The sequence below is a fragment of the Argopecten irradians genome, chromosome 12 (genome assembly GCF_041381155.1).
Source record: "Argopecten irradians isolate NY chromosome 12, Ai_NY, whole genome shotgun sequence".
Lineage (NCBI taxonomy): Eukaryota > Metazoa > Mollusca > Bivalvia > Pectinida > Pectinidae > Argopecten > Argopecten irradians.
The window spans coordinates 21183476-21196715 of NC_091145.1; the positions used below are offsets into that span (position 1 = coordinate 21183476).

Below are 13240 nucleotides of genomic sequence, written 5' to 3' on the forward strand. Positions count from 1 at the left end.
AGGCGTAAAATACATAGTGTTTACAATACACTTACAATGATAATGGGATACTACAGACAGGTGTGAAAATAATAAACCTATCTACAGGATCTACATCACATTTTTCGTACAGGTAAGTGAATTTGTAACAGATGATGATTAGGTGCTAAAATCGTCAGTTTATTTTAGAATTTGTTTAATTTTAGATTTGATTAGTTCAGAACCAATCTGTAAAGGTTGGTCAATTAAGTTGAAATTCATTTCTTAAGGAAATCAAAATGAATCAATGATTGATTATTTTGGATATATCAGATCAGTGAGTATAAATGCGGAAAAAAGTAACCATCAATTTGTGTTTATATATTTATATATCAAGATGGTATAGAAAGATTTGGTTCTGGTAATTCTTTAGATTTTGTTTGATACACAGCATGTGTATATACATGTATATTACTAGGGCTATAGAGAGGCAATTCAGATAATGGTTTTTTTCCTGCTGCTTAGATAGAATTAAATAAATATGATATATCAAAACCTTGTTATATCAAATAGAAGTTATATATATACACAAAAATAAACTACAAATCAGATTCACATGGTATAAGGTGAACGATTACCGTGTATGTTTATAATTCCTCGGACACCTGAACGTTCTACCTGAGTTGTTAACATTGCTATTGTCATACCTTACACTGAGTGTAACTGATAACCGATGTCACAATATTTCATAAGTGGGAGATAAATTGTCACTGACTGACAACGTTTAACCTGATATATTATATTTCATGTCAATAAATCGGGTGATATCTGAATATTTATTAATGAATTTATTACATTCCTTATAGACATCATGATATGACAGCTAAATAAGTGTGATGAAAATTCCACATGACTTTATTGTATTTACCAAGTAACCTGTTTAAAATGTCACATGTTTTCATTCAAATTCTTCATCAAATTTGTGCACAAAATAAAAGACAAATCCTTAACAAACAAAAAAGGCATATTTCTTTATTTTAAAGATATCGAAAATGCACTATACTTTGATTGTAGAGAGAAATAGGACAGATAGGTAGATAACAGAAGACCTATGTAAATATATATAAATATGGCAGACAAATACCCTGTCGTAAAATTGTCAACTTAGAGAAATTTTGACCAGTTGAGTCCTCTTTGCTATAAAATTGGACTGAATTTGAAGGGCTGGGATTATAGAATAGTACACAATACAAAGAACTCGTCTGAAAGTAATCCCTTTCTTTGGGGTATAAGAGTACACATTGTACAGTCAAAACAAACACTAGGTACCTGAACTGGTACAAGGAAGTTTAATAAGACTCTATCATAACTACCCGGACACTAAAATACCTCCGCGATATTGGAGCAGACACGTGGTAGGGAGGACACAATATTTCTGTGTAAATGTAAGTACAAAATTTGTTTTCATATGACTGCTATTTCATATACGCTCACTGTCTTTAAGGCCACCAAAAGTTAAAAATGTCATTTAGAGACAGGTGTCCTTTATACAGAGGTAAATTATATAGTAGATTTTTTAGACATGTGTCCTTTATACAGAGGTCAATTATATAGTAGATTTTATAGACAGGTGTCCTTTATTCAGAGGTCAATTATTATATAGTAGATTTTATAGACAGGTGTCCTTAATACAGAGGTCAATTATATAGTAGATTTTATAGACAGGTGTCCTTTATTCAGAGGTCAATTATATAGTAGATTTTATAGACAGGTGCCCTTTATACAGAGGTCAATTATATAGTAGATCTTATAGACAGGTGTCCTTTATACAATGATCATTATATAGAAAAGGTGATTTTAATTTAAAAGTTTTTTTATATCAAATTTTACAACATTTTATACCGAGAAAACTTATGGTCAGCAGAACAAACCAAAATACCTGTTATGAAAACTTATGGTCAGCAGAACAAACCAAAATACCTGTTATACCAGATTGTACCTGTTAGGACCATTAAAGTGTCTTTAAAGTGCCTTGATTGATGTTCTCAATCACCCACCTGTTCTCACTTACAATGTCAATACCAGGCTAATTACTCTAATTACACGATTAACAATATCACTAATCAAAGACAAGCTTATTAAACTTCTAAGGAGCACAGGGTCATTTATTACTCATGCAGGTGTCAAACAAACTGGAAATATAGACAGGTTATATAACATATGTCAGAACAGTTGTTTTCTTTAACTATCTGACATCTATTCTTTAAATTAAGATATTTGTTGGAAGACAGGTGTAAATTAGTTGACTCTGTAGAGAGGTTGTGGTTATATATATACAGACCCAAAATATAAGATAATCATAGAAGTGCTTGGTTACTGCAAAGAGATACATGTACAAGAAAGTGATCAGCAAGGTAAGTTTATAGGTATTTAATTCTTAATAATGAAAATCATTTTCAAGAAACCTTAGTATCATAATTGTTAAAAGTAAATTAAATAAATGTTAGATAAAATTGTTAAACTACATATTTTTGATTGGCTTACCCATTGTCTTTGTAAATTGTATTGTCAATATTGAATATAATATTATATGAACTGTTTTTGAGATAATATCAATATTAAGTTTATATATATTTGAGCTGTATATTAAGATATGTTTTAATTGAGTATTGTGTCGATACATGAGCTATACTTTGAGCTATCATCAGTATTGAGATACATGTATATATGTATGTATATATGTGTGTAATGGGCTACATTTTGAGGTATATGAGTATAATGATGATCGAGCTATATTATGAGGTATATGAGTATATGAACTACTATATTTTGAGGTATATGAACTATACTTTGAGATATTATTACTGAATCAACACAGATCCACACCTGATATGATGCTGAACTGACCATTCCATACTGGCTCCAGTATTCTGATGAACAGATACTGGGGTTTATTGACCACCTCAGGTTTCTAATTGGTCAGTGTAGTGGTCAGCCTGTGTATTTAACCTGTAGTCAGGCTGAAACTGGACCACTATATATTTACACAGATTTCCTCTCAACAATTTACATATCTGATTATACACTAGTAAATATTAGGATTGATGGCTATATAATGGTTTTTATCACTGCTGTGTTGAAATACAATACGTTTAAGTACATTACTACTTTAGCCTCAGGAAGCTGGTTGTTATAATCTAGTGAAAAATTCCAACCCAAATCAATGTTGGGAGTATATCAATATATTCTTTGTAGTTTGGATTTTATTGTTCAACGATGGCAATGTTTTGTAAACAAACAATATACATCCTAGCTAACAGATAATGGTCATTTAAGAACGACCATTCTTCACAATCAAACAGTTTCTCTGTCTAAATAATAAATCCATCACCATACAGAAAGTTTATAGGTAAATCGGATTAAATACAGAATTTCTATATGATGGAATTAAATAACGAATATACATAATTCATAAAATAGTTCACCAAGCTGGTGATGAGAGAAATAAGGGGAGATAATTCAGTCCATCCTTCCTCCTGCATGATTATCTCATTACACTGTACATCAAAGAATATTTCGGAACATCAATTATCTGTGCATCAATGACAATTATCATAAACTTCAATTACTGATGCTTTCTTCACCAAAATACTGTAAGCATGTGCAATCATGCATGTTAAAACTTCTATAAATACATTTGTTTTGTGAGCGATCGTGGTTCATTCCCCAAGGATAAAAAGAGAATTATTTGAGAAATTATCTAGATATCATTAGGCATGTCTCAACAACATTAATCTCTTTTATAGCTTATTTACATTTGCCAGATTACATCATTTGGGGTCACATGTTGGGTTATAGAGGCATTAGGGGATTGTATTATTGAACTATGGACAACCCACACTATAGTTTTTAGAGATGAATCACAACCCAGCCCTGATAAAAGTTTTGAGGTTACATGGTATTCCAAGGTAGTAAACAATAAAAATTTCATGTTAAATGGGTATCACTGGTGTGTGAGAGAAGTGTCATTCAGAGAGACCCAAATGACTACAAGGTGTTCAATTCTGTTAACTTTGTATAGGTAGGAGAAGGTGTGTATGTATGTAAAGAGAGCACTGATAGGTAAGAAACATTTTGTTAGACAGAAAATCTAACAGACAGAAATTAACAGAAGGATTAACTGTTAAATGAGATACACAGTCCTGTCCGTATATCCAAACACAGTGGAGATCAAGACCAGTTAATGCAGGGCTATAGCTGCAGGCATCATCTGAAATGTCCAGCAATATTAATCCTAAATTGTGGTTTTGTATAATTATAAACAATTTTAGATAGATTTGATAATAGTTTGCAGATGTGTCACTGTTCCCATTAAGTTGTCACAGTATTTAGGTTGTAACAGATAATATGAACCCATCAGGGACATTAAAACTACTGTGAGTAATATGTTATAAATGTAAAGTGAAAGCTAGAGAACTAAATGTTGAATGTCAGATGTGTAAGACCGTTTTTGATTTAGCTGCACTTTAACTTAAAGTGGTTCACCACAACAAACACATAGTAAACCGTTTGGCCATCCCACCAAACCTTGATGATCAACTCGTGTGGAAAATCACCCATCAGTTTCTCCCAGTCTGAAACCACAATAGCTACAGGCTTCATCATCTATCTTAACAACAGCTAGTACTTATACTCACCCTATTTCTTTTGTGTGGTTACTAAATTTCATGATTCCCATTTCAATAAAAGTTCGAAAAGATTAACTTTCACAGATTTAAAATTAGAACTACCAATACAAGTGATGCTTATAGTATAGTGAATCAGTGATACATATTTACAGATTTACTTGGGTTTTACTTGTTTAATGTCCTATTAACAGCCAGGGTCATGTAAGGATGTGTCAGGTTTGTCAGTGGAGGAAAGCCTGAGTACCCAGTGAAAAATCATCGACCAGCAGTCAGTACCTGGCAACTGCCCCACATGGGATTTGAACTCACGACCCAGAGGTGGAGGGTTTGTGGTAATATGTCGAGACATCTTAACCACTTTGCTATCGCTGCCCCAGATGTACTTGGATCATGAAATTCGGGAAAGTAAATCTCTTGTGAAGAAGAGTTGGTTGACAGTATTTGCTTGATCATTAAGATATTAGAAACAAGTCATCACCTAATTAGCTGTCTTTTTCTTAATCTTTCAACAATACAGTAATGTCAAAAACATTCGGACGCTGCATGGAAATTGCAATCACAATTACATCAAACAGAAATCCCATTTCTTTCATGATCGATAACTGGTCAATCATATTCAGAACACTGTGAACATTTTTCTGACACCTCTTCCATAAGTTTATGATTAAAGAGATTGACAATCAAATGTTGAAATCTTGTTAACAGATGATAAAATCACATTCTGAGCCTTAATTATCAAATCGAACATGCCCTCCACCAGTTTATGATTCAAGGGATGAAAAATCTTAAGTTTTAATCATGACTTTCAAATTAACAAGGCCATAAATTCAAGTCACTATTATTGGAGGTTTTACTGGGTTCAAGGGATGAAAAATCTAAAGTTTTAATCAGGAACCGAAATAAAACATAACAAGACAATAAATTCAAGTCACTAATATTAGAGGTTTTCCTGGGTTCAAGGGATGAAAAATCTCAAGTTTTAATCAGGAACCACAATAAAACGTAACAAGACAATAAATTCAAGTCACAACTATTAAAGATTTCACTAGCTATTATCTTAATTGCTTTCAAGGCCATCACTGATTTTGATGCCTGCAGACATCAAAGGAAAATTTACAACCAGAACGAAATAAATAGAATCATGCTTTATCAGCTAAATGTAACTTTGTAGAATTAATCAAATATTCATTACAGAATATTTCAAAATAGAATCACTAGGTACTGTACTCAGAACGGATGATCCAGTACAATTTTTGTGTGTATAGTAATTGCTAGTCTACCTTACAGCAGAAGAACAATACACTCATCAGAAACGATGCCAAAGTTCTGCCACAAAGATAGGTTTTCTGACACAAGAACAATCTGATAAGATGACAGGTAGTATTAAGTGAGGTAGTAATATATGTACTAATGTACCTTACAATGCAAAAGAGTTCTTTTGTAATAGAATCACTTCCATTACTCCAGCATTCGTAGGATAGTTGCCTACCAGGTACAATTACATTTTGTTACCTACAATATGTTGTTGGAATGTGTGTAGATGTGACAGTTGGTTCATGACCAGAAAGGTGATGATGAACATAATAAGAAATACATTTGCTGGGTGGTGAAAACTACAAATGACTCCATGATTAGCTTAAACATAAAAGCCTTGCAGTGGTTTATGCAAAAATTATTCTCTCAGAATTGCCAACATCCTGTATTAGTTTTCTAATAAAATGGTCTAATTACACTAATTAAGGTAACAAAAAGATCTTGTTACTATATCATTTTCTCCGACCCACACCTCTCCACTGTGGTGGCAAAGTGGTTAAGGTGTCTGATATTTGTATCTTATCCAAGACTAGTACTATCTGGATCCTGTTGGCAAAGTGGCCAACGTGTCTGATTTCGACCATTCTTCCTGAGACTAGTCTTATTTCCTGAGACTAGTCTTATCTATATCCTGTTGGCAAAGTGATTAACCAAGGTGTGTGATAGTGCACACAAACGAAACCTAAGGTAATGATATGACAGAAATCAAGACGTTAAGCATAAAACTCTTATTTTCTAAGGTTTCTTTGGTCAGTGTAGTATCACAGCTTAGTATTACAGGCAGCGCTCTAACTTGGCCTTACTATTACAGGCAGCGCTCTAACTTGGCCTTACTATTACAGGCAGGGGTCTAACTTGGCTATCACGGTCAGTAGACCACCAGTGCCTGTACATAGCTCTCCATAAGGATTTGTCATATCCTGTTGACAAAATGATTTTCCTTAGGCAGACATATGGACTGGACACTTTCTGTATTGAACACTGTCACATTTCCCATAATTCAGACTCTTATCATTACAAAAGGTTATGCTGATAAATACTTCCTATCATTCTACACTCCACCCCCTTGCCTTTTTGACATCTATTTCTGTTCAAGGAAAGGAATATACCGGAACAATACTATTTAATATCTCTCTGAGCCCCTTGAGATGTTCACATCGTTCAGCGACACAACAAGTCTTTGTATCAGACACTGCTGTTACAAGTTCCTGGATGGTCTGAGTCACCCAATGTTGAGAAAAACAAGAATTATGTCACATCCAGAGTACAAAATTAATATCGACAATCAGAGCCAAAGATTTGTTTCTCTGACTGACAGCACCATGACCTGTGCTTTGCTGTCTTGGCTAGGGTATAAGTACAGAAATGTCATAAAGACCCACAGGACTGTGAGAATGACATTACATTATATAATGGACTTAGGCAGTCAGCTGGTTACATCCTCTTAGTGAACACACAAAAATGAAGTGTTCTGAACAAAAAGCATTGTGATGATGGATGTAAAGTACAGCCAGAAAATCAGACAAGCACTGGGTGTGAAGGGGTACTGCACTAAGAAATGGGATATTCAGTGTGAGAGAAATTTGATACGGCAGGTAAATAGGTATAGGGTGAGTTGACAATATCTTGAGATTGAGCTACAGTAATGGCATGCATGTGAGTCAATCCTAGCTGGGAGCATCCATCATTTACATATTGTATGAATTAAAGACACCAAGGGAGATAATCCATTACCAGACTTCAGACTAACTTTCTGAGCAATTTTCAAAGATCAATTCATGAAAAGAATTTTGGACACCAATATTTTTATAAGACATCCTTTGCTTTCAACAACTTTACAAAATTATGGCCTCCATATGGAACATGCCACCAGTATACTGCCAAAATAAATATCCTACACAAAATGTAGCAAAATCATTTTTAAGGTCATAACTATGATGAAAAGAAGCTAATGAAAGAAGCTTGAAATGTTTAAACACTTCAGTAATTTTGAGTAGAATAAGGTTCCACATGATCTACTCTTTAATAATAGATTTTTGAAGACAACGCATCATTTTATGTATGTCACTTGTAACATAAACATTTATGAAACAAAAAAAATAGAAGCAGACAGCATATCTTCGAAAACCTGCAAATAAATATGAAACCAAAAATAATAGCCTTGCATTATACATCACAGCTATTTGTTATAGACATGAAGGTGAAGAGTCAGGGGTATGCATGATTTCTATCAATTAATTATGTATTATTATAGGGTCACTAGGTGTAAAGATGTAGCCAAGCATAAAGTACAGAGCATATATCTAATTGGTAACTTTCTTTTTTGTTTCTGATCAGCTAATTAACAATAACGAATATTAAGCAAAATTTAATTTGAAAGATGATCCACCCAAAGCATCTTTGATATCCAAAGGTTTATGTCACTGCTGTTGATGTTATATCTTGCACCATATATGGTGTTTATATAAGGAAAGGCGAAAACCACATTTGACCCAGTAAGCACACACCCCCCCTCCCCCCCCCCACCTCCATCACTACATGTAGACCACCCTCTAACCTTTCATGACCCCCATACAAGCTCACTTACTGTAATTAAACCTTTATTAAATGCAAACTAAAAATATACATATTGTTAATAGTTCAGAGTTTAATTACATACAACAGTAACACTCAGATATAGAAGACATTGAATTTAAATCACTAAGAATTTCTCTGTACTTGTTTGTTCCAATGCTACATCCACCAATATTTATATTTTTCCTAAACTCTCATCCTCAGATTATATGTCTGATTTGAATTTTTCTCTTTCATTTTAAATGACAATTGATGCTTTAAATATCATAATCATCCTTAATTTTGTACAAAATAAACCCTTGAAATTCTATCCTGTCATACATGTCTTAATTTTATTTTAAAAACATGAGTCGGTCAGCTGACACATGCTATTTTTCCAAACATGAAGTATAACCTTCTTCATGAATTATTGATAACACTACCTATAATACATGAAGTGATTGTTGTGATGTCTAGGACAGCGAAAAATTCCCAATATTAACTTACATAACCGAGAACCCAAAGTATTTATTGGACCTAGCAGACTGGGACGAAGATTTTATGGTCAGGCATAATCGACAGCTAGACTAGTTGAACATGACAAAATTATTTCCAGTTATTACCTAATGTTTTTCCTTAGGGATATGTTTAACACTATAAAAATTCAATGCCAACATCACAGCCCTCTTATTATTTGATTATCGTACCTCCATAAGTAGCTGATTACCATATTACATAAATATCAGATGTTATTTTTGCAGAAAATTTCAGAAAAAATTACTGAATATGTATGTCCTTAGTTTGTAACCCAGTCTGGGTTTCCGTCATTTATGGAAATTTTTATACCATTAGAAATGTCTGCAAGACATAAATATATCCCTGTCTCCATGTGAAAGCAGAATGGGACATAACGTAATATAGAACAGGACTTGCATGAAGACAGCTTGGACTGGATGGGAGGGGACAGTCACATGGCCAATAAAACTATAAGCATTTTTGTCAAATTGTCAATTTCTAGACAATATACAAAAGCCTGTTTTTACTTCCATGCTTGCTTAGGTAGTCTTTATAGACAGGTTTGACTGTATATCAAACCTCCATTCATGGCAGAAGACATTTTTTTTAAGTATAAATGGGCAGATGTTCTACTGTAATCCGTTGGTGTTAGACTGTGTACCATGTGGTAGATGTCAACCTGCCCTCCCTAATTAGATGGTACCACCTGTAAATCAAAGGTATTAGTGATTACTAATGACTGTAGGTAATCATTACCTGGTGCTAGAAATGAAGTGATAACACATGTTCTACATCAGTAGCGCCCCGCCACTGGAGATCTCCTGTATATATACGCCAGGTATGTCATAACAAGGTTTGTTAAGGCGGAAAGGTCACCTGGCGGGAATCAATTAATTAACGATACTCAAGCAGGTAGTTGGTGTTGAAAGCATATTCAATACAAGTAAATTTATAAACAAGACGTAAACATTAAATTAATCAACATGTCAATTAAAAATTGTTATCATTAGAATTACAATTGATTTAAGAATATAACATCAATGTTTCCCCTGTGGAATCTACATTGCTTCTGAAAGACTTAAAAAAAGATACCCTGATAATAAATCAATTAAAGTGAATAGTCGGGCAAGGAAGGCTAAAGTTGGTAAAAATGGTGTGAATGTATCCAGTATAATTTCTTATGAAATAGAAAAATAAAATCTCTCGTTAACATCTCTCTGCATGCTAAGAAATGAATTTTAATTGTGGGAATCCTAAAACGTCCTCCCGGCTAGCTATGTTCGTGGTTACATTTCCACGGAGCCTCGCTTTCAAAGAGTTATTTTTAGAACTTTTCCATTATTTCAATGGTCAGAACTGGGCAACGTAAGCAGAATTTGACCGTCGTTTCGATATGTGAGGACTTTTGGAAGGTCAATGAACGCTTTTTGGCCTGGTTTTCTTTGCCCGACTATTCACTTTAATAAAGCTGACTTAATAATGAGAACTTTTTAATTACCATTTAAGGACCATATTGTACACTAATTTACCATAAATCATATGCAGGATAAACAGACAAATACATCACCTCTAAAAATATATTTTTCTGATCGTGGAGTGTATGCAATTATGTTCTCATAAAATTTCACTTTTTTGTTTCATGTAGAATGACATTAGTGGTAATCGTAAATGACTAACAGAATTATCTATAATATGAGGTGCTATGTTTTTGTTGATAATATCACTACAATTACATTATCCTTCATCCTTATCTAATGAAGTTTCTAGTCTGCATCATTTTCTAGAAACATGCAGAACCACTTTCCGCAAAAAATGACCCATTCATGTGTTGCAGTTATAAATACTAAATGAGAAGCATATCCTTTGTTGTGAGGACTATGTTTTGTTTATGGACTCGGTACAAACCTGTTGATTACCATCTGTTAGGGCAACTGTCAGAATCACCAACAACAGAACGTCGCATGACGCACAAATGACTAGAACATTACGTGATCATTACCACTAGAGAAAGTATATAAAGTCACAACGCAACCCCTCCCACTAAACTGGACAGATCTCTTTCAAAATATATCATGTCTTGAGGAGTTTATAAGTAATTTAATTTTTAATATAAGTATAGATTAAATTAAGTAGAAACAAATTCAAAGTTAATTAACTTTTGCAGTTATTAAGAGTTATCTTCCTTATCTAATTTGTTTTAAATTTACAATCATCTTCCAAAAAAAACAAAACAAAAAGGAATGAATACCAATCAAATAAATGACATTGGCCAAATCATTGTAGATGTTTTCTGGATATTGATCCCTACAATGCTATATATCAATTTTAAAATAAATAGGATTGTAAGGCACATGACCCTCCATCCAACCTCCCCCTCCATCCACCTCAACCCCACCCGCTGAATTTTATACATCAGTGTACACAACTCTGATTATTAAAGTCAGATGTTGAATAAAGGATTCTTATGCTTCCTCAAGTGTAGCAAAATAATTTAAATTCAAATGTCATCAGTCATCTCCTCGACACATCAAGATTATATCTCACTTCATCTACAAAAATGGTGCCTTTTAAAGTTCTAACCCAAATCTAACGTATTTCAACATTTTGCATCATTAAATTAAAGAACTTACAGCTTATATTAAGATCAATATTTGATCAAACTTTAAAGCATGTTTTATCTATGTAATATTTATTCAAAGAATATTGGCTAGATGACTTAGTGTTTGAAACCATTAACTGTACATGTGTATGATGTAGTTTTTTGTACAAGCAGTACATATAGGACCACTCATACATTAACACCCCCTAACCATGAATCAATCAGCTCTCCAGCAAGTGGCATCAGTTGTCAAGATGTCATTATCATGTTGGAACTTTTTCGGGATGGTTGCATTTGTTTCCTTCAGAATTTCTGACGAATGTGTTCTGGTACAGACACACAGACACACAGACATACGTACACCACTTATAAACCTACACTTCCTGTAGGATCTAAGGATTTCAAACTAAGCTTTGGAACGTGACCAAAATCGGACTCCAGATTACAGAAATCTTCGTACATGCTGTATGTAACCTCCCGCACAGAACCACATGCAGGTCAGCAGAGATTCATTGGCAGCCAATTTAACTCTAGTTTACATGGAATTCAACAAGATTTTACTATTTTAATCCTCCTGATGGCTTGTACACATAGTAAGATGAACATTCTTAAGATTAAATAAGCTGCTTTTTTTTTTTTTTTAAATTTTTAACGACCAATTCTGTACCTGAGCCAGCACATTGACAGCTAGATAATCACTCATAATTCAATTCTTTTTACTTACTTTTAAATGAAAACTTCAAAGTTCTACTAGCAGTTTGTCTTGCACAATATTTGCAGTTTCAGAAGTGAGGTTTCCATTACAGTGTACATGATTACAAGTCTATATACTTTGCAGATAAATGTAAATTGAAGTTTTCCAATTATTCTTACTGATCCTATCGTCTGTTTTGAGAATATAAAACCAATCAATCCAAATGAAAATTTCTGATTTATCAAAACATTGCGTGCACAGACCCACTGTCAATACAAATATCTTCTACAATTCTGGCAATTTTTCTATTCAATACTAAAAAGTGTAGTGTCATATTGTAAAGCCTGAAAAAGTCAAAATATAGATACTGCATGGTATGACGAATCTTTCTAATTTGATATAGCTTTAAAAACAGAAACCAATAAAATCTTATATTCTTCATAATTTCAATCTTACTACAACGCCAAGTATGAGTAAATATTATTCTATAGTGCCGATCCCTGGAAATGAGGTGTCATGTGGGTCAATATTGTTCCTGATTCCTGACTACCATATACTATAGCCTATCACAACCATGAGATATATTACCCAGTATAGCTATGTTCCAATATTCTTGTGCTAACATAAAAAACCATCAACCACAGCCAACCCCAGCATCCGTATCCTTATGGGAGTACAATTGGAGTCCCGCAGAGTATCTCACAGAGCAGTCAATCGGACAAATAGTTCATATCTCGACATACAAAATCTTTTATAAAACCTTAATAACGACATTTTTCTCTAAAATCATCTTCCTCTTATGGATTATTTTCAGAAAATAAGCAAAGGGCAATTTAGCCAAAAGCGAAGAATTCTTTTGAAGCCATTGTTTCATGTTGTCCTCTGAGATATCATTTGTTATAAATAGGTATGCAATAT

At 33.5% G+C, this 13240-nt stretch overlaps 2 protein-coding genes across 2 annotated transcripts in view; one reads left to right on the forward strand and one right to left on the reverse strand.

The window, feature by feature from the left end:
* The first annotated feature begins 1286 nt into the window (after positions 1 to 1286).
* The window catches only part of LOC138336142 (protein trapped in endoderm-1-like), a 36800-nt gene continuing 24846 nt past the window's right edge, over positions 1287 to 13240 (forward strand). The window contains exon 1 of the mRNA XM_069285466.1: positions 1287 to 1403. The gene's annotated coding sequence lies outside the window, so the exon portion shown is untranslated. The remainder of the gene's footprint in view (positions 1404 to 13240) is intronic.
* Positions 9648 to 13240, reverse strand: part of LOC138336141 (histone deacetylase 6-like) — an 85960-nt gene continuing 82367 nt past the window's right edge. Inside the window, exon 32 of the mRNA XM_069285465.1 lies at positions 9648 to 9735. Coding sequence (XP_069141566.1) covers positions 9678 to 9735 — 58 coding nt within the window. The 3' untranslated portion in view covers positions 9648 to 9677. The remainder of the gene's footprint in view (positions 9736 to 13240) is intronic.